The 27,802-nt window shown below is 38.7% G+C and overlaps 1 protein-coding gene across 6 annotated transcripts in view; it reads left to right on the top strand.

Moving 5' to 3' along the window:
• The window catches only part of INPP4B (inositol polyphosphate-4-phosphatase type II B), a 497,007-nt gene that overhangs the window by 209,580 nt on the left and 259,625 nt on the right, over positions 1-27,802 (top strand). For 5 of the 6 annotated variants that reach the window (XR_008466520.1, XR_008466517.1, XR_008466521.1 and 2 more), the window contains 2 exons: positions 14,307-14,425; positions 16,272-16,388. Coding sequence is in view for 1 of the 6 variants with exons in the window: in XM_054201960.1 (XP_054057935.1) it covers positions 14,307-14,425; positions 16,272-16,388 (236 nt within the window). In the remaining 5 variants the exon portion in view is untranslated. Of the gene's footprint in view, positions 1-14,132; positions 14,152-14,306; positions 14,426-16,271; positions 16,389-27,802 lie in introns of those variants that run through there. The other variant, XR_008466522.1, reaches the window with a different exon arrangement.

The following is a 27,802-nucleotide window of genomic DNA, read 5'->3' as shown; positions in this document are numbered from 1 at the left end:
AAATTCAATTGTAATACATCCCCCTCACACCAACTTTTTTTTACTGAGAAAGGTGGTCAAACACTGTCACAGATGATCTAGGGAGGTTGTGAAGTCTCTATCCTTGGAGATGGTCAAACCCCAACTGGACACAGTCCTGGGCCACTAGCTGTAGCTGACCCTGGTTGGGCAGGGGGATTGGAATTGATAAACTCAAGGCTGATTCTGTGATCTGTGTGGCAGGGATTTGTCATGTAACTTCCCAAGAGGATTTTTGAGGCTGCTTCGAGCTTGCTGTTAGTGATTGGTTTGCAATGGACTCTTGTCATATACTGTACCGTATGTTGATAATATCTATTGGCTTGATCTAGAAATTCTTCGTGACCTCTAAATAATCCCTCATAATTATGTAGAAATTAGACTGTTTAAAATTATTGCCATCTATGTGGACTCGAGCAGTTTTAGGGAACTTCCACTCTTGCATTGTTATTGAATCCTTTCTGGTGTGTTTGGTGTGCTTCACATAAGGATGTGACAGCAGCCTGAATTGCCTTGCTTTTTGGGCAAAGAATGAGTTAGGCCTGGAAAGAGTTGATAAAATGTGGAATTAAAGTTTTGTGAATGCTCTTGGCCTGGGATAATATTTTATTAGTGCTCACTTTTATGGGGTTTTTTGTGTACGTTTGCGTGCAAAGTTTTGTTTATTTTTTTTCTGTGTGTTCTCAGAGGGAAGACTTACTAGTGGGAATACTTGGAAAATGCAAGCTTAAAGTAGAATGTTTACTGAATATTTATTTGCAGCAGTGGTGTTGGACAGGAATAAAACTGAAATGGACACTTTTCCCCTGAGTTGAACCTCTTCCCCCTTTCTCCACAAATAAAAGAATTTGTGTCAAAGGCAGAAGAAGCTGAGGGTGACTGTTTAGTGATTAGTGCCCTTGATCCAGTGGGGTGGACCTGAGTTCTAGAGTGACTGTGGACAGTGACCCAAATTCAGTGACAACTGAATGTAAAATAATGTATGTAAAATATAGATATTATCTTTCAAATTACCTTTTGTCCCCTCTACACTTGCTGCCAGTAAGTCTTCCTTTTTTTAAATCAAGGTGCTACAGCTTCAAGAGCAAGACTTGAGTATCTGTATGCACTTTTGTGTGATAATTGGCAACTTTTTGTGGTTTGTAGCTGCTGTTAGAGGTGGGCAGAATGATAAACCTGTGGATCTGCCCTGTGGCTGACCTCTTTCTGGTCCAGTGCTCTACCGAATTAAAAGGGGCACTGGCACCATTCCTCCTTCAGCCTTCCCGCTGGGTCTGTTGTGAAGGAAATCGGCAGTGATGTTTTTGCGGAGTGTGGACTAGCAGCCGTGCCCTGCCAGCCTGAGACTGTCAAGATAGGTCTGTGGTTTGCACATCCTGACAAGGCTGTAGATGGGCTCGGAGCTGCTCAGCATTGTCAAGGCTGAGGCAATTGGGATGTGCCCAGAAGCCAACCTGCAGGCATGTAGGGACCTCTTACAGCTGAAAGCTTAAATACCTGGAGACTTTAAATACCTCCAAAGCTAGGTAGCAGGTGTGTGGAGGCTGAGAGTATTCTGTTTAAAACCCACTTATGGACATCTCTGTCTTTTTGTGTGTTTACCGCTTGACTTTTTACTGTCACTTTTTGCAGTTGATCTTTTCTAACCGTTAGCCCAGTCTGTAAAACACTTGATGAAGAATTGTCTGGAGAATTCCTCACATCTCTTTCCTTCTGTGTGTGTCTTCTTCAAGATAAAGTCACTTTATAATTGCAAAATACTATAGATTATTTGGGAGACAAAAAGTGAGCCAATTATTTACAGATTGCAGTAGTCATGTAGTTCATGCTTCTTGTTGTGCAGAATGGTAATAACTAAACAGACATGAAACAATTCTGTTTTCTTAGGCCGATAATATATTAACTGAAACATTTGTAAGCAATTCAAAGCTTGATAGCTCTTCTCTGACTCTAATGGTACTGCACTGCGTTAACTAAACATTTATCTTTCAAATGGCAGTTGTTAAATACATCTCTAAATATGCCTATAGAAATAATTGCAGTAATCATGGAATTTCAGAGTTGGAAGGGACCTCTAGAGATCATCTAGTCCAACGCCCCTGCTAGAGCAGGATTGCCTAGAGCACATTACTCAGGACTGCATCCAGGTGGGTCTTGAAAGTCTCCAGAGAAGGGGACTCCACAACCTCCCTGGGCAGCCTGTTCCAGTGCTCTGTCACCCTCACTGTAAATAAGTTTTTTTTTTTTCTCATATTTGATTGGAACTTCCTATGTTCCAGCTTGTGCCCGTTACCCCTCGTCCTGTTACTGGGAACCGCTGAAAAGAGTCTGGCTCCATCCTCCTTAAACCCACCCTTTAGATACTTGTAAACATTACTAAGGTCTCCCCTCAGCCTTCTCTTCTCCAGGCTAAAGAGTCCCAGCTCTCTCAGCCTTTCCTCATACGGAAGATGCTCCAGTCCCTCAATCATCTTTGTTGCCCTACGCTGGACTCTCTCCAGTAGTTCCCTGTCCCTCTTGATCTGGGGATCCCAGAGCTGGACACAGTACTCCAGTCATGGCCTCGCCAGTGCAGAGTAGAGGGGGAGAATGACCTCCCTCGACCTGCTGGCCACACTCTTCCCTATGCAGCCCAGGATGCCATTGCTCTTCTTGGCGACAAGGGCACACTGCTGGCTCATGGATAATTTACTGTCTACCAAGACCCCCAGATCCTTTTCTTCCGAACTGCTTTCCAGCAGGTCCACCCCTAGCCTATATTGGTGCCTGACATTCTTCCTTCCCAGGTGCAGGACCCTACACTTGTCCTTGTTGAACCTCATTAGGTTCTTCTCTGTCCAGCTCTCCAGCCTGTCCAGGTCACGCTGGATAGCAGCACGGCCCTCTGGGGTGTCAGCCACCCCACCCAGTTTGGTATCATCAGCGAACCTGCTGATGTTATAAAACATTTCCCAATGGACTTTTTTTTTAATCCTCATATGTGGAAACAGAAGTTCCTTAAAAAGCAAAGCATCTAAATAATGAGGACTGAAGTCCTTGTCCCCTTTTGAACACATTAGTTACAGCTGCACTTATTTTGGGGAGTTTTGAAATGCATGTCCTGTGGTGAGGTTTGACTTGAAAATGAAGTTCCCGTGCAGGCCCTGAAAAAAACAGAGTTCTCCTAAATGCAGCACCACAAAATCTTACATGACACTTGATGCAGCATGACAAGCAGGCTGACCTGATGTGCTTGGAAGGGCTTTGGTAAAAAACAAAATGCTTAAGAATGCTTTTCTTCATTGTTTTATCCCCACTTCCTGTGGATAATAAAGTTTCTAGTACAGTTAATGGTGATCAACCATATCTTTATTGTGCTTTTTTTCCTGTTGTGTGGAATATGAAACTGAGATGAAATAAATGGAACTAAATTTAAAAAATGCCTGACTATCTTGTGAAATATAGTTCAAATGTTCAAAATGTCTTAAAGCTGACGTTTTAATCTGAAATCCTGTTGCATTTAAGATTGATTTCTGAGAGACTGAATGAGTACAGAATTCATTACGATGAGTTAAGAAGAATTTGGTCTTAGAGTTCTTTGAAGACTGGAATTCTTCACACCTAAGAAGCTGAGGATTGTTGGCTGCAGGACTGTAAATGAACTACATTTAAAAACTAAAATGAGCTAGCACTGTTTTCAACTCTGAGATCTGAACGTGCTCCCATTGCGATAAAAAGCAGCAATACCTAGGTCATTCTGGATTTAAATCTCAAATCTGCCAGGGAGTCTCTCTACAGAGACAAGTGAAGGATTTTTATATTTTTTTTTTCCTTTTAATCATTAACTAAAATGTCTTTGTACAAAGGAGTTGAAATAATTTAAAACTATTTCTCTGGCAAGAAGTCAGCTATTAGGAAAAATTTCTGTACCAAAGGGGTTTATCAAGCATCGGAACAGGCTGCCCTGTGATGGTTTGCCAGTGTTAGGTTAATGGTTGGACTCAATGATCTTAAAGGTCCCTTCCAACCTATGATTCTATGTGTTTACATATGTTAACACATCAAAACTAAGGCAGTTTCAAACATATTATTGTAACATGCGTAAACAGCCGTTTTTCACCTTTGAAGAAACTCCTGCTGGAAATGACAAAATTTATAGTATAAGGATCCACCTTTCTGGTTTAGCATGGGGTATGCTGGGCTGTGCTGCTCTGTAGAAGTCATTAGTGTCTCCCACTTTTAGATCTGTGTCAAATACAAGCTGCAGACCTTGTGTAAATATGTGAGTTAACAATTTAGAGTAATTACAGGCCAATATCTTTGAGGAGATGAGCTCAGTGTTGATTTTGAAGAAACTGGAAATGCAAATGTATATGCTGCTTTAAAAATGTTAATTTAAAATGACATCTAAGTGTCACAACAGCTACAGTCAGTATGGTATTTGTTACTCTGTACTTTTTTAAAGGCTGTTTGTCTGTTCCAACAGAGTTCTCATGGTTGAGATGTACATTTTGAGGAAGTTTAGGATTAAAGGTTATTTCTTCAGGATATGTGAAGAAATGAATACAAAATGAACATGGGAGGTGGATTCCTTGAAATTTGTCCTCTGACACAACCCTTGATCTGTGAGCTTTTATTATTTCTGGACTCTGTCATTTATGTGAAAAAAAAAAAATACAATTTTTTTTTTTTTATTCCTTATGAAGAGGTTATACTTTGCTATCTCATGCAGGTCTCATACTATTAAAGCGATCTTAATTTATATGTCAGAATGGCTGTCTCGAAATCGCTTGAGGAGTAAAGCATTGTCCCTTACTTGGATCTCTAATTTAGGTATTAATCCAGAATTGCCACCTTTTCAGACAAGTCCGTCTTATATTAGAACATCTTCTCCTTTTAACTACAGCTTGCATGCAGATTACTGAGCATTTATCATGCATTTCCTGACTAGGAAATTTAATCGTTACAGGGCTAAAAGTGATTGTTCCGGATTGCAGAAATCTATTTCCTCCTTTGATTAAAATTGTGTCTTGCTCTTATTTGCCTTGACTTTGACGTACGTCTTAGTCTGGTTTCCTTTTAGACACGTCAAAGAGTGTGTTTTTTGTTTTGCTAAAAGATGGCCTCTGGTATATTGGAGGGACTAGCGCTTTGCTTTCTATTTTCTGTAGAGGACTCTCTTTTTAGACAAAGACTCACTAGTCCATTCTCAACATTTGACAGGCACCTGTGCAACAAGAACCAATTGCGAATCAGGCTAGTGTATAGCATCCCAACAGAGGAGCGGGAGGGGGAAATAAAAAAAAATAAAATAGTACAATCATGCAGCTCGATTAATACCCTGCCTACTTTTCTTAAAGGCCGTGTTGTGCCTCGTTTGCACGCTACACATGGAGAGTACTGCAGTGCTCAAACCTTTCTGCCGTGCTCCCTTGGGTGGTGTTATTTTTCGTGAATCTTTGTGAAATTGATCAACACTACATTGCTTCCTTGCCCTTCACTGGAAGCTCCATCCTTGGCATATGGTAAAGGAAGGAACACAAATCTTTTCAGACAAATGAATCTTAAAGGATGTTCAATTAGACAGTCGAGCAATAGCTTTGCTTGCAAGTCTAACTATTGTCAGTCTTTTCTTTTGTGAGTTACTATTGTTTAACTCCCTACTGCATCTTGTCCTGGCACCTTCGTCAGGATTGCCTTTACTATGTAACATTTTCACTTAAAGAAGAAATTAATAGTTTTATTCACTAGTAGTATCTCATGGGCAACAGGGCTATGGCCACATAATCAATTAGTTTATGATTAATTAGAGAGCTAGCTCCAGAGAAGCTTATGTAAAAGGGACATCCTTATCGCAGCCTTTGAAACTGCACTATTGTTCAGGGGTACTCAGGTCAATGTTAACATCAGCTAGCTTGGTAGTAATAGCAGCATAATTGTGGGACCCTGAAGTCTTGTCTAGGCTGCAGGGCATGCCAAAGAAGCAGGGTGGACTGCTCCCTACTGTAGTCTGGGCTCCTGTAGGTAGACTTCTCCCCAGAAGCCATAGTAGCTCACTTACAGCTGCTCAAAGCACCCATACTGCAGTGAAGAAGCACCGTAAAAGATTTCAGGTTGTTTAGAGTTCTTTCTGAAGCTTGTTGTCTGCTCTAGTTGCTGGACTCTGTGTTGCTTGACAGCCTTCCTTTATTTTGCAAGGGAAGCTTCTTTCCTCACCAAACCTGAATGTATGTTGTAAAGATGTATATGATTACATGGATTTGGAGCAAGGCTACGCAACAGATGAATTTTCTTTACATATTAGAGAAAAAAACTGTCTCTACAGTGTTGTAAAGTAATACTGCACACTGAGGATCAAAACCACGTAATGCTTCACTTGACAACTGGTATAGCAGTGTATAAATGCTTATGTCAAAGGAAGCAATGTATGCTGTTATAATAAAAACAGATGTGGCAGACTGAAAACTTTGAGAGAGGCTTGTCACTTTTGGGTTTTTTCATCTTCTTGTGGTATTGCTGATATATTTTTGTACATTTATTTTATTTCTGAAGAGATGGACAAAGTTAGGAACCAGCAGAATATGTTTTATTTATAAAATCTGAAAGAAATTGTTACAGGTTCTAGATGTTTGCTATGAGCTTATAGTATAAATAAACTCATAGTACAAAGAAAAAGTTTGTATACCATTTGCTATTCTTCTAATCCTTCAGCTGGTACTTAAACTTCTAACCACTCTATTTTCGGAATAGTGAGAAATCTCTGAAAGAAATTACGGCAAGTTTACTTCTTTATTAAATACTTGATATGAGACTATTGGGAAAAGGTGAAGAGGGAAATGGTATTTATCTCTGTTTCCAGGAGATGTAAACTCTTTCTTGGTATTCTAAAATACCAACAATACCAAAATAAATTACAGCCTTGGAATAGCAGTATCAAAATCCTTTTTGTTATGAATATATTTTGGAGTGTAGTATTGTATAGCAAGTTTTTGTAAGGCTTCAAGCATTTTTTTTTCTTCTTTCCTTATTATCTCTCACCAGAGAACAGAAGTCACCTTCAAATCTGAGCATAAATACCATTAACAAGCAGTACCATGAGCAGAATAGTTTTGGACAGAAGGCAAAGAGAATAATTGAGACTCTAAAGCAACAGCAGGAGCTCTGCTTTGCTGTCACTAGACTACTGCAGCATCTCAGAAAAACAGAGCTGTCTGTGCTGTTAAAGCCACAGTGTGCTCAGTAAGGAAGTGCAGGGTTGGTTTTTTTTAAGAACTACATTTTTATGACTAAATATAGCACTACATGAAAAAGGTACACAGAGAGACATTCTCAGATATAGTTTCAAAAAACTAAAGGAGTTTAAAAATACTGATCAAGGGCAATTTGTTTGATAACTTCTTAAATTAAGCCAGCTGTTCTGAGCAAAGCTAGAAATTCACTTCTGTGACCTCGTTGCCGTTGTGTAGCTTAAGTCTAGAGCACAGAGGTGGTGAAAGTCAGTTATACACAATTGTAAATAAAGCTGGAGGAGCATGGTCGTTAGCAGTGAATGTGATGGGACAGAACCTTAGCAATGGATTAACGCACTACCAAAATGTAAATTGTACTGAATGGATGGTTAACACATGTAACCATGCGTTCACTTCTGCAGTGGAAATACGACGCTTGTGAGCTGTACGGTGATCCAGTTGGTCACTTTCCTGAGTCTCTTGCATCTATCATACTTAAACTCTATAAATATCTGGGGTTGTCCAGGCTGAATAGCAAAGCTGCAATATGAAATAGGCCTGTTCTAACACGTCAGAAGAATTGAAACCCACACTCAGGAAATGGCTATTATTGTTGCTGGTAATGGCAATGCAAAGTTACAGTCTAAGCCGTTGCATTTATTTCAACTTCTTGGAGAAAGCAGAAGGACACAGTTTGAAAGTGCTCTACTTAATGCTTTAGTCCAGTGTGAGGCTTTCAGTAAAACACGAAAGACACAAAACCTAAAATTTCTTTAGTCCTGCAAAACCCAGGGTGGGCAGAACTTAGTCTGAAATAGATCACTTCTGATTTTCACAGTGGTAATTCTAACTGGATTTATCACTTCATATGCAAATAGGATGATGAGTGCAGCTGGCACCTCAACTCCTGGGCACGATCACTTGTCCCTACGCTCCATTGGCCTACAGCATTTTCCCCCAGCAGCACTCATGTATCGTTTCAGTGACTCCTAAATAATTGTGTTCTTTTAGCTGCAAATTAAGTGGGTAATGATTGATGTTTTTCTGGACAGCATATTGATATATCGCTTACAGTGAGTACTGCTAATATGGGTGGTGGTGTGTTTTGTTGGTTTTTTTTCACCAAACCTGTATTTGTTGAGATGTCATAGAGATATCTTTCTTTATGCTTCATCTTATAAGACTTCTCTGTCATCTCTTTCTCCTTGGACTGTTGGTAGAAATTTTCTTCCTGCTGCTAATTACAGGCATCCCCCAAAGGATATGAATTGTTATGTATGTGCATTTCCTTGAGATATAACTAGGTTACTTTAGCAACCAGCTGTACATTCCAGAGAACAGCTATGTATTTTATATAAGCCTCTCAGACTGGAACAGTGATCTTGGACCTTTTCTTAGGTAAAAATCAGTGGATATGTGGTCCAAATGTAGTCTTCTCTTCTGTAGAGATTCTTTTCATTGCAGAGTTTACCTGAGTCAGAGCATCTGTTTTAGTCACTACTGTTAATGACTGTCCCTCCTAGTACGTACTTGTTTCATGACTATGTAACTGTGCCCTCATTTTGCAATAACTTGGATATTATAATTCCTGTGGCTGCATCCTTTGATATTTAGTGTTGTATGGTGAATTTTACTGGGAGTCCACAATGCAAATTGTTGTGGGAGTTACTTTTCTGTTCTTTTGGTCCCTAGGTAGAGGTGTTCTTTACACACCAGCAAACAGAAGCATTCCTGCTGACACATGAATGGGACAACTAATCAGTAGCATTTATGATAAACCAATTAATAATATTTTTTAATGGAGTGCTAGCTGGAGGGGTGCTCATTTACACCATTCTGTGCTAATACCTGTCCTCAAACATTTGTCTCATTTGCTTTTGGGCATGTTTTGCCATGCAGAGGGCACATCTCTGTCCTGTTTTCATCCCTCTCGCAGTTGCATTTACGCTCCTAATTCGAAAGTATGGCCAAAGCTTTCCCGTATGTTCTGAAGTTGGTTTATTCCTAAGCCCTTATGTGTCCCTGACTTGAAGGTATTCTTTTCAGCAAGCTTGGTTAGTGCTGTGTGTTCAGCAGAGGCAGAAGCAGCAGTGATGTGCGCTTTTTTCTCATGTGCCTCATGAGAACCTCCTCAACACCCCCCCAGGGTGGAGGAAAGAAAACTGTGTACTCTTTAGTGTTCTGCATGTAGCACGGGTCTGAAAGTAGTGTTCTCTTATTTAATGTGTGCTTTTGCCCACTAAGGAATAGCTGCACCTCAGTTAATTAGTCTATCAAGACAGACTGTACCTTATTATTTATAAACTAAGTTGCTTTGGGATAATAATGCTGCTGCAATGCCAGTGAAATGAAGAAAAATTTTGAATGTTATGTTCACATATATACGTGCATGAGACACACAGGCTTCTTCTCCCATGCCCCTTGTCTTTAGATACTACTAATTTGCTGTTCTGTTTTGGGAACATACAAAATAGCGTTCCCTGGAGACAACAGGGCTATGGTGGTTAATTCCCTTGCCGGCCTCTTGGAAACTCTTTTGGTTTGGAAAACAGGAAGGAACAAAGCTGTGGGAAATGGTGTTTCTGTCACTGGTTAGACAAAAAGCTACCTCACAAATTGCCATGTAGGCTAATGCTCACATATTGTGTGAATCCATAGTCTGGGAAGATGTTCACCAATGTGCTGTAATTTCCCCCACTAACAAAAGTAAACATTGCAATTTCAGTGCCATTTCCCAATTTTTGGGCTAGACCTTGGCTTCCTTCCCAAACAACTCTGTGAACTCTGAGCTGAGGATGTCTTTCAGTCCCTCTGCCCATGCTGCTCGTTCCAACTGCTGGATCCTTTGCAGTTCTGGGAGATGCTGCATCTCCCTGTTTCTCTGCCAGATTAATTTATTTTGGCCCCAGTGAGCTTAGTGCTTGGAGCAGTGCTTCAACGCCTGGTCAGAATTGTTATAGTTTCAGGGAAGGTAGATAATGAATTTCCAGACTATTTCTGTTTTGGTTTTTTGGGGCTTTTTTTGTTTGTTTTTCTCCTTTTAATTTTTATATAGTAATTTAGGGGTTTTTTTAGTCTTTCTCTCTGTGAGCTATTCTTCCATATAGGTAACGTTTTCAGAAAGTTCTCCCTGATCCCATGAATCGGTCACTGAAACTGTGAAGCAAGATTCTACTGTGTTTACAGCATAGCCTGGTTTGGAGGAAAGAGTAACCACTCTTTCTGTTGTCTTTACGTGTGCATGCATGCACACAGGAGGATGAAGAGCACGGCCAGCATGTTAGTGCAGCACAGGGAACAGTGAAATATCGAATGTGGCAGAACTCGAGAATCAAGCACCTACTTGTGCGGTTTGCGTTTCCAGCACACGTGATTTGTGTGCCTCGTCGTGGTACTGGAATGTACAGGACAACGTACAGGCATGACTGATGGAGCAGTTGTTTACTGCAATTCATGTAGGAATAATATTACCGTTTTAGTAGTGGAACAACAACAGTAATGCAAACAAAATGAGAGTTAATATTCTCTTTGCTTTTATTCTTTAGAAAATAAGTGTTGAAGAATAACACTGATTAAATGTTATCTGTTTTAAGGCATTTTAAATGGTAAGACAGTTTTATATGTAGACTGCAGAATTTTGCAAAATATTTTAAGTATTTGTAAAAATATTTTAGAGCAATTCTTTTTCCTTGCAGCCTTTCATCGTGCTCTACACATAGTGATTTCTTTGCTGTCTTTCCTCATTTTTCTTTGCTTAATATGCACGGTTGTGTCTTCCTGATATCTTAACTTTTTTCTTTGTTGATATAAAAGCATAAATTATTCCTAATACAGTTCTTCCTTAAACATTCACTGTACACTGATAGGCTTAGCAGAGATGGGATCACCAGGGGAATGGATGACTCAGGCTTTTACACCCTGAGTCAACAGTCACAATGAGTACATTCACATATTTTTGGCAAGTAAGTACAAACTGTCACTTCAGTTCACTAAGTTGTGTTGATGAATTTGTCCAAAATTAATTCAGGCATAGTGAAGTACTGAAAAGAAATGTGACCTATGTGTATGGTCTGCTTGGGCATAGGTTATGATGGAAGGTGTATTGATGTTGTTACCTGCTTTCACTGTGTTACATTTGCAGTTAAGAAAACAGCCTTAGCATGCCTTTCATGTTTGTCTTTTCATCATTTTCTTTTTGAGTAGTACGTCAACAATGCCCAACAGATCTATTTCACAGCCTTATGTTTCACTTTATCCAAAGGGTGTTGACTGTTTCTTTGAGAAGACCTAAGATACTGCTAGTAAAATGGTTCAAAGGGCAACAATGCAATGTGGTGCTGTGGAGCTTGCCAGGCTGTGAACAGGCTGTAACGAACTTCTATTATTTGGCATCAGCTTAAAAGTAGTACTTATGTTATGTTAAACATTTCAGTTGAACTGGTTTTAGGGAAGTGAGGCACTGTGTCTCAAGCTGACAAATTCTGTGTCACACCAAATCTTCAGTTCTCTGCCAGCAACAACCTTATTGAATATCCTCTCTGACTAAAACAGTAGTTGTGAATGAAGCAGCCCAATGTCACATTAGAGACTCTGTCATCAAAGTAGATGCAGGTTTCGTTTTATTTCATTTATCCTTCTGCACTGGTATCTCCCAAAGAGTTCTGATACTTTGTGCTGATCCTCCCTATTGGAGATACGCAGATGAATTGCATTCATGCCAACTCTACCTAATGAAATTCAAGATCATGTTGCTAAGCGGCCTTTTACAGGAAAATGATCTAATGACTAGATTGCCTCCCCATCACAGAAATTAATTGTCTTTTGTACTCAGATATCACCAAGGTGGTGACCAAATCATCTTTCTATTCTTAAAGGTTTATCAATAGGATAAAAGCCCGTGCTCTTGGCTGCTAAAAGAATTAGTCGCATCTAGTTAATGTCTTTGAGACATCCCGCAAGTAAATCAAACCTTTATTTACAGGGGATTTACCTGCATTTATCATGCAGAAGTACTTTTTACAATTGTTCAGCTGTAGGGCTCCTGACAGAGTCACTGGTGGGGTTTTTTTTGGGGGATTTCGTTTTGTTTTTCCTAAGTTTCTGTCTTTTTCTGTTTTTTCCCTTCTGATGTATTCTTATCATCTTTGGAGGTCCATTGAGCTGGCTAGCCTTCCTTTGTGGTGCGTATGAAAAATTTGACCATATCTGTCAGTGTTCCAGCTTCTGGTAGTAAACATGAGCTCTCTCACCATTCCTCTGAAACTACTTTACTGTGCTATACTCTAAAAACATGATTATAGAGCAGAACATTTAAAGACTGGGTGGTGGCATCAGATCAGGGTTTGTGGAGGGGAAATGGCTGTATCTGGAAATTTCAATGATCTGGTACTGTGTCTGTGGTCAGCTTTAGAGAGGATATAGTTCAAATTTGTACGTATCTGCCCAACCTTTTGTGCTTTGGTAACTGCTTTTCAGTAAATCTGCTCATATAATTCTTCAGGTCATATTAAGTAGTGCTAATATTTAGAGTCATTTCAATAATGTGGTGAGCCTTAGTAGCAAGGAGTTGCTGGCAACTTGCTATTCAATTCTGATGCTGTTATGTCAGCTGTTTCATAAAGACTGCATCATCCACAAACTTTTATTCTTATCCCAGTCGTACCACACCAAATTATGATAGGGTCAGTTTGAAAGTGTCTACCAAGGGATTTCATTGGCAATTCTGGATAAAGCAAAAACTTCAAAATATTCTGGGAAGGTTAGGCTTAATTGTTTTCTTGTTCCTTTTGAACTGTTATGGAAGAGTGGTAAAAAAGCCACATCCAGTTTTCCTTTTATTTCCTCAAGCAGCAGGTCCAAAGCCCAAAGGAAAATAAAAGTATAAACCAAGCTGAGTTGGCTTTTTGTATGTATTGGAGCTTTCCTTGCCTTGGCTTCTCATCAGACCAGGTTTGCTTGCTGTGAGGATAATCTGACTCACCTTTTAAAATGTTAAAGGTCAGCTGCACTTGAGGAAGCCCCCAGTTGGCAACGACTCCTGGAAAATGTCCTCAGCTCTTTCTTGACAATTAGCCTCTCCGAAACCGTAGGCTTTTCTTTTCTTCCCTCAGGCTTCTAAGATCCTAGTGTAGTTTGATGCGCTGCAGGAAGCACCGGGTAGATCCTGTCACAGTATCCAGCGTTGCATATTCCTTATTGAAGAATGTAAGGTGAATGGGATTTGCTTTTGAGCCAGTGCATGCCCCGTTAGTCCACGTCCCTTCTGCAGAGCAGCTAATGGTGCATTTGTTTCTTTCCCCCTCCTTCCCTTTTTCCTTTGGTGCTTTCATCCCTTTGATTAGAAGGCATGAGGTGTGCCGGTCTAAAGAGCAAACTCAGTCACCTGCATGACTGTGAGCCCAGGATAAAAATGAATTATTAAATAAGAACTGAATTTCTCTATTAGGTAGAATGAGTTTTAATAATGATGTCATATAGCCAGAATACAGTTATTCTTCTCGTTTATATACCAGTCACTGGCAAAAGAAGTGGTTATTTTGCCGTCTGCTTTTAGGTATGTAGATTTTTATTCAATGAGAATTCTACTAAAAAGTTCATATAGACTATGAGATTCAGACTATGTAAACTAACCTAATCACTGATAGCATTTAACTGGTTTAGAATGTATTTAAAATGGTCGTGTACTGAGAAAATTGTCAGACAAGAGATGATCAAGTTAGGCTGCTAAGTGATTTCGTGGCAAATTAAATGAGCGCTTATGTAAAATTACCTACTATTGCAGTGTGTGTAAGAGTGTGCGTATGCGCACGCACATTCATATACCGGAGCTGATGAGCCTCTGGCAGGGAGCTTTGCAGAAGCTGCAAGTATTTTTAGTGGAAACGAAATCTCAGTGCAGTTCTGCAGCATGTGACTTCCTATTTCTGTAAGTTACTTCCAAGGGACTTCCTCTGTAAAATCGGCTTGTCTCTAGAGATTTGATCTGGAGCCGGAGCGTAGTCTGTTTCGTCCTGTGTCTGTGACAGCGTTTTCCCAGAATTTTCTTTTGAGTATTTTATTTTTATTCTGTACTGTCTCCAGCATGCAAGGATCTAGTGGCTGCTACCCGTGATCGGAAGCTGAATACGTTTATACAAGTCTCAGTGGTACATCCAGCAGAGCACATTTTGACGAGGTATTCAAGCACTGAAATCGTGGAGGTGAGAGTCTTTCTTATTCAATTAACATGTAGATTAATGAATTGCTCGTTTCTTCCATAGAAAGTGAATGAGAAATGAAACAAGTTAGTGCATGGTCTTAGGTAAGACAAGCGCACTCTGGCCGTTAGTAAAGCATACCTAAGAGTGCTCTGTAGTTCTTGGCATTTAACCAGGATAAACAGTTAGAAATGAACTTGGCTTTTCATGAAAGCTCTGTTGTTCCAAGCAGAGGCATAGAGAATACTCCGGTTCTCCAGACATAGGTCTAGAATGAAACAGGGAATACTTGGTCTCATGAAAGGACAAGGCAATGCGAAGTAAAATTAAATTAAAAGTACAGTGAGTTTGAAAAGTATTTTTAAATTACAGACAAGCATATGTGCAGTATGTGGTCTGTTACCCTATCTGTTTCTTGTTATTCTTTTTCCAATGGAAAGCTGATGCTTTTGCAATTTGAAAAAGATTAGCCTACTTCTATAATTAGGGAAAAGAGTGTGTGTGTATGTAATGTCTGTGACTTTATATAAAATAATTAGTAACTTGCATCACATATTACAGCAAAAGTTGTCTGAGGCTGCTTTGCTAGTTTTCGCTTTGCCCTGTAAGCATCAGTGTCAGAAACAGCAAAAATGGTTCACAGAGAAAATTAAGTGTGAGTAGGCAATGTAGGTGTAACTTGCTTCGCTTACTGGAGAGACTCATTAAGAACAGGGAAGTCTTATAGTAAACACACACACAATTTTGCCAAAGGCTTGTTTTAACTATTAAACACATGAGCTTTTTGTACAATCGGTTTCAACCAACTACTAATTAAATTATTACGGTTTCAGCCATCAACCATCCTGAAACTGCTTAATTCAAATATCTTGTATCTGATCAGGATGTTTCATTGCAGACTGTCTGGAATGATGTCGTGCAGAAGATGGAATAGATATTTGATTTTTTTTTTTTTAATAGAAATTGCATTTCCTAACACAATGTCCTAGATCTGAATAAATCCCTGAATTTGTTGTGTCAAGGCTCACAGCCTCATAGTCAAGCTTTGGGGGAGGGGAAGGCAGGGGCACAGAAAAGTTATTTTCTTCAAGAGAAATTACATTTATCATGCAAAATCCTTCATTGTACTTAATAGAAAATTTAAGGATACTAGCCTGGTAATCTTTGGAAATTAAGGATAATTAAACATTAAGAAATTATAAACAGCACCCTATGTGATTCACTTAAGTGTTTGTATGTCTGAAGCTATGATATAGTTACTTACGTGTACAGCTTTTAGATGTAATCATAATGTTCTGAAGCACAGGAAAATGATCTTACTCCACTACTGCCTAATAAAGAGTTATTTTAATTCCTCCCCCCGCAATCAGTATCCCTAATGTAATACAGGGAGTTTCTATAGACATTTTATTGTGACTTAATGAAGGTATCTTTTTTTTTTCATGTGTGTGTAAGTTATATCTTTAGTTCATTTAAATTAATAAGAAATTGTGGTACTTCCAGACAGTATCGTGGGAGAAAGAAAAGGATTGTTTATTACAGGTTATATTCCAGATACTGATACCTGCTGGCTGAGCTGTTTAAAGTCATGTTGCTAGGCTTTGTTTCAGAAGCACTTAGTATCTTTTCCAGTTTAAAAAAAAATCCTGGAAGTTTTTTTTTAAACTTTCCTGACAAAGTTTTAAAGTAGTCCTATTTTCTTATTGATTGGATAATACCTAGCTCTTCACATCTCTCCGCTATAGAAAGCGAACTTCTTTTAATGAGCCCACAGTTCCTGTACATCCATAATGGCATACTAGACATTGCACAGCTGTTACCTTACTGAATGTTTACTCATGTTACACAGGGTACAAGAGATCCACTGTTTTTAACTGGTGTGACATTCCCACCGGAATACCCCATCTATGAGGAGACTAAAATAAAACTAACAGTCTATGATGTCAAAGATAAATCTCAAGACACGGTAAGTGCTTGGCTTCCTTTCTTGCCTAAATTGTACTAAGGATTAAGTTTCTTGCCATGTTGTTGACTCTCTTTAGCAAGCTTGCAAATTGGGGAAATAGGTTTATGTAGAATTGGTTTTGCTCTTCTCTTATACCTAAAATGTACTTTATTTTTTGTTGTTATGCTAGAGAATAGAGAACCATGTGCTTAAGATGGACCCTTTACTATTGTTTAATTGGTTACATGAATCAGCGCAGGTATTCCTGGCAAATAAAAGATTACTCTTGCATGCTTTTTTTCATGGCAGAGAACAAATGGAATAGGCTGGTATAACAGCACTGTGAATAATTTTTCAGAAATATGTTTCTGGTAATATTTTTCTTATATGCCCAAACCAGAATGATAATAGAGCCTGTAACCTGATATTTGAGAGAGAGAATCATAATTTATTTTAATCTCTTGCGTGGTGATACCCGCCGCTCTCCTGTGGCTGCTGCTATTATTGATTTGTAAGGGCCCAAGATCTTCTGTGTCATTGCTAAAGGTGAATCAGTGTTGTACATTTTTGGTTACACTGTCAGCTTTTTATGCTGAGAAACAGTTACTCACTTGAAGATGATATATGGAGGTCAATGGGACTATTTGAGTGATTTAACTGCCAAATATAGACCTTGAGTGCCATTTTGATGTGCTCCAGGTGATCTAAGCCTTATGGAGCTAGGAAATGTCATAGGACTTGTGGCAGATATGTGTTTTTCTTCTGTGGTGGATGGAGTCCAGCTGATAGTTTTCTCTTGGGCATCAAAAATGGTCCTTGGCACCTGTATTTAATTAGCTGAATTGCTCTTTACATATCTGTAATTGGCCCCCAGTACGATTAAAGACCATGCAAGCTCATGTCCTGACTGCGTATGTATTCGTAATCCATAAGAAGGAAATTAAAGGCATAACTTAACAACTTGAGACTGTCTTCGAACTGTTTACATAGGTAAAGTTATGTTTAGAGGACTTCTAATTTATTTTTTTTTTTCAGGCAGAAAATAGTTGATATGGTTGTTTAAACTTTGGACCAGACCGGATCCATCTCCTCACTGTACTTTTTAATGGGAATGTGTGGAAAATTTTAGACATAGAATCTGGATTTCTTTCAGTTTATAGAGTAACGTATTTTTTTTCTCTTTAAGAATAACCAGGGAAGGGGCACGTACACACATTTTCACAATGTGTATGTGTTAATTTTTGGTTATGGTTTAGACTACAGGGGCTTAAAATGGGATCTGCTGTTTATTCAATAGTTGTCACCTGCAGACAGACAAAGGAATTGAGTGAAAGGAGCTTGGCTTTGTCCCTTCCCTTCCAGTTTCTATTGTGACTGACAGATGATGGAAAATAATATCCTATCTGTAAGCGAAAAAAGAGGACTTGATTCATAGAGCTATTCCTGTACTACTCCTCTTCTGGTTGCAGACCTATGCCTCTTATACAGGGCAAGATCTAGCCTAGAGAATGAATATAATTTGATAAGTTTTTACAAACTTTAAGAACGTTTTATAACTGTTCCTTACAATTGTAGTACAGAACTGGAGTCTCTCCCAGAGAATCCCTTTAATGTAGCTTGTAAGTCAGAAGAGAGAATACCTTCCTCTTTTGTCACAGCAGTTATGTAGTTCCTATGTAAAACATTCTAGATCTATAGTTTATAGTACCTTTTTGTAGGCAGAAATGTTAATCCCAGCTCTGGTTTACATATTCTTTTAATATTCAGCTGTTTTAAAACTAGATTTAGGTAAGAAAAAATTAAATGAGCTGTAAGATTTAAGTCAAGGTAGAAGGTAGCATGTGTGAATGACCCCAGGCCACCAAGGTTGTGACTTCATTTGTGGCAATATTTGGACTTGTGTTTACATCCTAGAATATCAGTGACGATAAAACTAATGGCTTGACTTTCTTTCCTATAATTGGAAGGCATCACACTTTTCTGTTAATTCAGGTGACTTTTTTTGAGTCTGGAGGTATATATAGATTCCTAAAAGTCAGGTTTAAATGAGCTATAGCTTAATGCTGCTACCAGCATAGCTGCAGCTGCGCAGACCTCAGTGCTTGCTTTATGGCCCAAGGAATGGGACGTGCCGCTTTGGCAGCAAGCCTGCTCCAAGTGCTGTAGCTTCACAGCTCTGATTATCCAAGCTACAATAAAGCTGGCTTTCTTGGTCCTCAAAAATTGCTGCCACAGCTTATGGCCACAACAGGTCGCCCCACTATTCCTCCAAACAGACAGGTAATCCACTTGGGGGTGGAGGAGAATCCAAGGCTATTAGGTAGGCTCTGCTTTTCTAGGCCGTGCTCCCAGACTAGCCACCAGCTCATACAAGTGAGCATTTATGGGAGTGAGAATAAACCTTGGATCTGACTGCAAAATATTTTTGCAGAAATTGGGCAAAAAGCTACAGTAATAAGAAATCCCACATCAGGGCTATACTACTCCTGGTTACTTCAGTTAACTAGTTCAAAGTAACTAATATCCCTTGTCACAAATATATAATTATTCTTTTCTTATTTCTCTTGTAATTAAAATTAAACTTAAGGAAGTGAATTCTGTGCATTAATTAAACTCAGCAGGATTTTACTGCCACAAATAGAAGCCGGTAGAGAAGGCGGGGAAAGGGCAGTGGGTACATCACAGGGTAAAGCATTTTCTTGTTTTCTGCCTAAACCTGCCTCTGTCAATAGAAGAGAATTAGATCTCATTTTCAAACCCATTGGATTTTTGCTATAATTCAAAAATCATTAGATGCTGCTTGGTTTGTGCACACAGGTCATAATGCTGAAGTGAAAGGAGGTGCTCCCCCATGAGAGACAACCAGAACTTTTTTTGGAGCTGTTGACATGCTACTTGTGCTGCCCTTTTAAAAAAGATTTTAAAATAACCTTGCAATGCTTGAATTCCTGTACCAGAAAGCAGATAGTTAACTTCACTGTTGTCTGTCTTTTAACTTACATGATATAAGAAGTGCAGTTTAATTATATTAAAGTACTGTGCAGCTGCTGTCACATTCACTGTGCTTGACACACTGAATACTCTAACTGCACTTTTCACATTTTATGTATGTCTGTCTGATGATGACCATAATTATATCTTGGCTGTGGCAGGCTTTCTGTAATTGAGGCTTTCTAATATAATGAAACACAAATTTTTTGTTTTGGCTAGTCTTCCTAAGTTAGGGTGATTGGTTACGGTAAGTGTTCATGCTATTCCTACTTTATTTTGATATAGTTGGACTAAAGAAGTTAGAGTGTGTTTATGAAATAAAATTTAAATATATCCAGTGAAGCCATGCATACAAAGGAGTGCATAGTGCCATATTCTGAAAAATGTACAGTGACATCTGTTTCCACATCACAAAGATCTTCTTCCCATACTGCCATAAGCAAATTTATGTTTCACTGGCTTGAGCTGCACTGTCTTTAAGATTATTTTTTTTTAGATAGTTGGGGTTTGTCTTAATGCTGGGGCTGCACCTCTTCTTTAAGTCATTGTCCAAGAAAATTGGAATTAGAGGTTCTTATGCTGATAAAATATTAGCTCTGTACCATTTTTCCATGCTATTCTTATCTTTCCGGTAAGCATGTAGGTTTGCCCAGTTTGGTCTAGCAAGCTTTAAAGGTGAAGCTGGATTTCTTCTCTTTGAAAATACCGCTTTGCGCAAGTCAGGTACCACTGCCACATGACAGACCCACAGAAAATATAAAATAGGTGAATTTGTGTTACATTAAGGGGAGGAAATGTCTAGTGACTAATTTGGGAGGCAGCGGTCTTTCTGTTCTGTGGTTAGAATATATGTACTTGTGTCCTGCAGAAAGTGTTCTGAACTTCATTGTGTAGAGCAGTGTCACTGTATTTTTAGGCAAGTACTGTAACATTTAGTTATGGTGAGGCTTTTGTTTGCTTGTTTTCTGAGATTGGTTCTTCTGTTGCCACATCTACATCTAATTTGTGTTTAATGCAGTTACACCTACAGCTTAAATTCTTACTACACCGACTTTTCCATCTGTAAAGTGAGTTTGAAAATGTTTGCATCTTGTATGACGGGATTGTGTTTGTTTTAATACAACAAGATTTTGAGGTAAACACTGTTGTGATGTAGTGAGTCGGGCCATCTCCTTTTGATCCACACGTGGAGAAGTGCTGGACACTTGTGAGGACAGGAGCAACTTTCTGTAGCCGGTGACAAATTTGTGTAGCTGGTCTCTGCATCACCCCTTCACAGATTGCCCTTACCTTTAGGAGGAGATGGAAACTAGGAAGCTTGAGAAGAAGCTTCAACAACAGAGACTTCGTGTACCAACGAGGGTTAGAGACTTAATGAATACTTTTGCTGTTTAAGACCAGGTAGTAGATATAATGTCCTTTGGATGGATATAACTACTGGAATTCACATATGATATCGAAGATATAAAAAACTACCCTAGTGTTGTCTCCTGAGAGCAAGGAGAAACGGGATGTATATAAGGCAGTTGAAATATTACACGTTCTACGGTCTGCTCTTGCATTTGTTACTTCCTAAATTTTCTCTTAATCACTGAAAATAAAATTAGATTAATTTGATAATTTTAAAAGTAGTAGGGATAAAGTGTAGTTTTGGATGTGGGAATATATGTTATAAAGTGACAATTTTGGATTATTTAGGCTTCAAATTACATGGCATTTAACTGTTGAGGTTTGGATCTTCTATTAAACTTGCTCACTATGAATGAAAATTTACAGAATATTTTTCTTTGTGTGTTTCTTGATATTGCAAGTATCCCTGTTAACACTAAATTGCACTAGGGTAAGTGGGAAATGAAGACTGTCTGTCACGGAAGAGGCATTTTGAGTTCAGTCGTGAAGCCAAATCTGAAGTGACAGCATTCTGCGTTCCCTTGTGGGCATCGATCTGTATCACGAAACCACCACGCAGTTTAGTGTGGTGTGCCCTCTCTGCTGAAGGGGCCCACAGCTTGAATATTAGGGACGCTGCAGAGCGGTATGTGAAATGCATTAGCAGAGATAAATGTGAAAACTTGTACATCACCTACCTGCACGCTGGCTGTACCGGAGTGCTCTTAGTCCCTCACTCTTGTGAACACTAAAACTACTGAAGCTGTTTTTCTTTTTCTTTAAAACTTGAAGTGGTGTTGAAAGTGCTCTACTCTGTTTAAAGAAAAAGCACTTCAAATTCTTCCTTTTCTCAGTTCTGTTCACTATCATCTCTGCAGGATTGGTAGAGAAATACTGCCTTAAATTAGAAACTCTTACCTCATTCCAAGTAGAGCAGTGGTGTACAGTACCACAGTCCTACCCATAGGAATACTTGCAATAAAGCTTTAGAGATTCGTGTTTCTTTTCAAAGTAATGTATTTTTTTCACAAATATATACTTCATGATAGATTTAGTTTTCCTTTTGTGTCAAACTGTATATTCTTACTAAGTGCCATTATTAGAGAGGTGTGTGTGGTGGAATGTTTTTTATTCTTCTGGGCATGTGCATGTGGAATCCACCTGGAGCATTGTTGTCAGTTTTTCTCAGTATTTTGTAAAAGTCCGGATACATAAAGGAAAATTCAAACTGCTGACTTTCATTTGGGCTTATATTGAAATAAAATCTTTCTTTGAAGTGGCTGAGGTTATAATAAGGTTTCATGTGTCTTAGTGTATCTCTAAGAGAATTTAGGATAAGTGTCAAGACCAGGAAAATCACAGGTATAGACTTAAAGTCCATTTGTAGCCTTAGTGCTCTTCGTGCCCAGTCCTTGAAAATTCAATGGGAGGATTTGACTTTGTAAAAATCTTCCTCTGTTTGAGAGCATCCTACATTTCTTCCTACTTTTTCTCCTACCCTTTTATTATTTTGTTTCCTAGTTGAGGCAAACCCCTCCCTATTGCTGTATCTTCAGGGAAAGTTGTAATCTACTGTTCATCAATTTTCCATTTTCTTCTCCTTTTCTACCTACTCCATCAATCAAATGCTACTGCTGCCTCACATCAGGCAAAGGTTTGCTCTAAGAGGTGATTTTTGGAAAACTGTTGTAAAACTAAATAGGGATGAGACCAATTGTACTCTGCGAAAATGTAAAGGGTTGCCTTGGAAATTGCTTAGAAATAAGGGAACCAAATAGTAAATGATAACATTTTTGTGTGATTTTATTTTAACCAGCTCAGGATTTCAGTAACATAGGCAAGATTGTTCCAATCTCTGTAGCACTGTCCAAAAAGCTTGCAAGTACATCATTCTTCCATGAATACTTTGTATGTGCGTATTCAGATATCCTTAATTTCTCGTTCCCTGACTAGACCAGCACAGAGCACACCAGAATAGTCAAACAAATCCAAGGTGGTTGTTGCACTGCCCTATAATTTCTAATGACAACTTTTAGGGTTCAAGGTGTGGGTGCCTAGTATAGAAGGCTGGGATGTTTGCCTCTGAAATTTGTGTACTGCAGTGAATAGAGGAAGAGTTTCTTTAGTTAGTGTGGCTAACTAAGCCGGCTGTTTCACCTGGCTGTGAAAACATGACCTCAGGCTGAAGAATACCCTTCTGTCCTTTCAAAAGGTTTATCTGCTTTCCTTCCCAGTGCTTTTGTCCCGGGCATCCCCTGGACAAGGCACTGGAGGAGCAGCATCTCAGGAGGGGTGGGCCCTCATGGGCAGCCCAGGCACTTGCAAGCATGAAGGATTTCCTTTTGCTAAATGCAGCAACATGGGAACATTTGAAAGACTCAAAGCCTGAGATTTGTCAGTTCTCATTGGTGATTTCCGTTTTTTGTCAGGTGAATGATCAGCTAGTCCCATCACCAGCACAAACTCCAAAATGTACAAAAAGGGAAATCAAATTCAAGAAACTTGTGATGCGTTTGCCTTTAGCTGTTGCTACTTATAATGATTATGCACACAACAGTCGGCATGTTTACGTATAGTTGATGGGTAGTTTAAAAATGAGAGGCACTTCCTGCAGGTGAAAAAAAGCAAAAGACTTAAGAATATTATTTTTCCTGTATGGAAAGCTCCATTTGTACCTATTGCACTAATTTTTGGTATTTTCTTTAGCTGGAAAATAATCCCTCAAATGGATGCCTCTCTTGTTGATGGAAAAGCATTTCTAACTTTAAGTGGATACATTGAACTCCTTGAAAAATCACGACTGTGAACTACTTCTGTTTAATTTTTCATGTTTTGTGTGCTTTTGTCAAATAAGGCTTTAGAATACTCTATTACAAGTAATCGTCTTTATACTGCAGGAAAAATGTTCATGCCTCCTTCTTTACTTGCAGCCAAAATTGTACCTTAATAGAAATTCATTAACTGTAGAAACTGTTTTAAGTGTTGGGGGAAAAAAAAAAAAAAAAATGTTAATAGTGTAGCTTCTGCCTCTCAATCTCTGCTAAGGAATTTCCATTTTTCTAAAAGCCTGGTTCAGTACTAAGGGAAATAATTCAATGACTTCCTGAAATTATTTTGATTTTTATTTTATAATATTTTTATCTTAATTTTTTAGCGCCTTGAAAATCAAACACATTGGTTCTTATACTCTCAGCTATCTTCCTTCATAGAAAGGCACTTATAAATATTGATGTAAAATAGAAGGTACAGTATATTTAAAAATCTTGTCCTTCAGTGGCAAAAATATTTCTGCATAATATTTAATATATTTAAATGCATTAAGGATTGAAAGGATGAAAAGAAATGTATATGGAGTGGTGGTAAGTCTGCTCTTGCTTTTGTGTTATGAAAGTAGGCATTTACAATCAGCTAATAAACAGATTTTTCTTTTAAAGTTTTGGGGTGCGTATTGTGGGAAATTGAAAACAGAACAAATTCACTCTATTAGAACAGATTTTTCTCTCTCTACCATGTGTCTCACAAAAGTGTTCTTTACAGTTGTGGATATGCTTGAACCAGTAAATGTTTGCATTTGTACTTATAAAGTAAAGCTGAGCAAATAATTCTATTTAAAAATCAAGTAAGAATCTTATGCGCTGGATGTAATGCAAGGCTTTATCTTCTTGAGCAAGTTTTCGTCAGAAGAGCATAGTTAAATTGCTCTCAGAGTAAACTAGTTAAATGTTTTGTATTATGTTGTATTTTAAATATTTGATGAATAAACATGAAAGGCTTGTGTAATCATTTAGGAATTCCAGTGCCATTAGAAATGCATGTATCATTGAATTTTACAGTAATCAAAGGCTCTTTATGTAATCATTATGCAGTATATTACAGAAACAAATTCCCAAGTGGCTGAAATTTTCCATGCTTGGCTTTCTTCATGCCAGAAATGAGAATTTTGTTTTGATCTGTTCTTTGTTTTGTCCTATTCACCATGGATTGTGTGATCATGAAGGGAGGGGGGGAAAAAAAAACCACCCTGTGTTCTAAAATGCAGTTTTTTAAGAAACTGTTTGCAGCTTCAGTAGTGATGGCTACAAAGCCATGAGAACGAAGGACAAATATAGTCTGTAGTGTGGTCAAAAATTAGTGCATTTGGTTCTCTCAAAATCTCAACATTGAATGAACATTATGAACATCAACAATTGAACTCAAGGTTTCAGTGTCCAAAGCAGTTACTGTGTTGAACAGAGTAGCATCTGCTTTGTAGTGTTATGGCACTTTATGGCATATAAAAGAGATTTCCTTTCACTGAGGAGTAAACTGACTTCCTTCACCTTGAATTTATTACTTATTGTTGAGATCACGGATCATTACCAAGGAGTGACTGGCACAGTGACATTAGGTATGATTATACTTAGTTTTTTTGGTGGTGTTTTTTTTTTTTTTTTTTAATCATTCTGGGGTGTTGAGAATGTCATGGATTTTTCTTTTTTTTTTCTCTGGAGTTCTTTTCATCACAGTCATGGTATTTTTAAAGAAAGAATAGTTGAAGATTTTTACAGTACCATGCAGCTGTTGGTGTTTATTCTTGCAGTCTTATTATCCTTAAATCCTTTGTCATATATGCAGTCTCACTAATGTGAAATGAAAAAGCTGCAAGTCACAATTATCCGAACCACTTTAAGATTTCTTTTTTTTTTTCTTTTCTTCCCCCCCACCCCGCAATTCAGAGGAGGGAACACTATGGCTTTTTATTTTACTTATTTCCTTCCCCTAGTTTTGGTTTTCTTCCCCAGCTTTCTCTGCAGGCTTCAGTGTATTTCAGTAAGGCACAGCATTTGGAACATAACCATTGTAATGGTTCATAGAGCTATCAAGGTAGCTTAGTTCAGAGCGAAAACAAAGCAAAGACTGTTCTATCAGTTTTGACTGTAAAAGTTACACCTGAGCCATCTTCAAATGAAATTCAAAAGGCTCTCACTGGAGAGAAAATAGAGAAATACATTTTGTTTACAAGTTGATAGGCAGGCATGCTGTCATACGCACCAAGGAGTAGTAAGTTTGCACCAATTCTAGTGTATGTGTTCTTGTGAGATAAGACAAAGGTCTTTTCAGGATGTGTGTATTACATTGATCTGACTTGGAATGTACAATCGTTTCTGGTGGAGGCTGAAGTCGTCTTACTTTGTGTGTCTGACTGTTAGGTATGGTTGTGTACATTGTTCTGGGTTTTAGTTCTACAGTAAGACTATGGGCATTTGTCACCATATTATTGATAGGCGATACAAAGAAAATTACTGGATCTCTCTGGAATAGAAGTAAGAGCGGAGTGTACTACTTTCTCTCTCCTGGATCTATTAGCACAAAATTATGCGGGTGTTACTATCTAGTGGGTTTATGTCTGTGCTACTTCCACCAAAATCTGGAAGCAGGACCAGAGGCAGCATTGGATCACAGCTCCTCAGTTTTATGTTCCCTACTTTACTCTTCAGAAGTTTTGCTTGTCAAGAAGTGGTCAAGAGTATAAACTTTTTTTCTGTACGCATTGAGAAATAAAAGTTAATTCCTTTGATTGCAACAGGAACTGCACTATGAGCAGCTGTATGGATCTGTTTTGTCTTAAAATGCAGATTCGTAAGTTTGGGTTGGGAGAAAACCATTTCTCTGTTGAGTTTACTTCAGCCAGGATTGTCTGCTTCCTGACAGAAAATCTGCATCATGTGGGACAAATGTGATTTATTTCCTGTAGAAGGCAGCAGTCAGTATGTCTTTGAGATGCTCGGAAGGCTTGGATTTTGACACACAGCAGCCTTAGTGAAATCGAGCATGGAGGTCCTTGATTTGTTATAGCTATAGATTCTCACTGCCTCCGTTCCTGGGGAATAACTTGGCAGCTTTTCAAAAAGAAGTAATTGCAAGGCTCTCGCTCAAGAAATTATCTCTGAATGTGGAAGCTCTGGACAGTTACTGCCCAATTATTGCTACCCTCTTCTGAAATAACATCACCCCTGTGACAAGGAAGTTTCTGAATAATTAACTGTGCCCAAATGGCTTTCAGGCTTGGGTATGGCAGAAGAAAGACTGTCCTTGCGGTATACATTAAAGTATAGGTACATACGTCGTGTTCCTAAAAGGCTTTCTGAAAGACTTTTTCTGTGTATGTACGATACTGTGCGAGACTTGTGGCCCGAGCTTCATTGTCCATTAAGACAACCTTGGCCTTATCAGTTAGCAATCCTCTCCTGGCGGATTTTGAATTAGCCCTAGTACGGAGTATTTTGTAGTAGTACAGTGGAGGATTCCTTTCCCTTCCTCCTTTCTTAAGCATTCCTCAGGTAGTTGCTCAATGGCCCCAAGAACAGCCTCCTGTAGGAAGGACTTGAGGGCTTAAAGTTTTCGCGTCTGTTTTTAGTCAGACATGTGAAACACCATAATCAGCAGTGCATTCAGTACAAAGACAAAAAACCTGTTTGCTCCAGTTGCATTAAGCTCCACAGAAGTAGGATACTGGCATTTTTAGCATCTGCCTTAAATCTTTCCCCCAAAACCCACGAGCTATCTATTGGAGTTGGAGAGAGAGGAACAAGAAGTGAAGGGACACCATCTAATTTGAAAAAGCAAACTATTATTTGTGTTTGTTTTGGTTTGTTTTGCCCCTCTTCCTGCCAGCTCACTTTTCCCCCAGACTTGCAGTTTGGTTTTCTGTTAGAAGTGCAGCCTGTTTCTTGTGCCTGAGATGGACCATGCTGTTTTCTTAGTGTTTCTGAAAATCTTGGATGAAGCTGTTTCTAGAGTTACCTCATTTTTTTTTCACCTTTAGTTAGACATACTGGACATATCCATTGAAACACTATTGAATATGAGTAATCTGTCATTTACAAAGGAAAAACTGAAAAGTAGTTCATACCTCTTATGACCTGAACACTTAGCTAAAGTAACATAAAGTATTCTGGATTGTCAATCTCCTTTTTAAGAGAAATTGTCATTAAATTTGTATTTACTAGTTCTACGTCTGTGATACAATTGTGAATCTAACGAGGCTGTATAGCTTAGACACTTCTTTTGAGTAG

Source organism: Rissa tridactyla, chromosome 5 (genome assembly GCF_028500815.1).
Source record: "Rissa tridactyla isolate bRisTri1 chromosome 5, bRisTri1.patW.cur.20221130, whole genome shotgun sequence".
Classification (NCBI taxonomy): Eukaryota; Metazoa; Chordata; class Aves; order Charadriiformes; family Laridae; genus Rissa; species Rissa tridactyla.
This window is presented reverse-complemented; position numbering and strand designations above follow the sequence as displayed.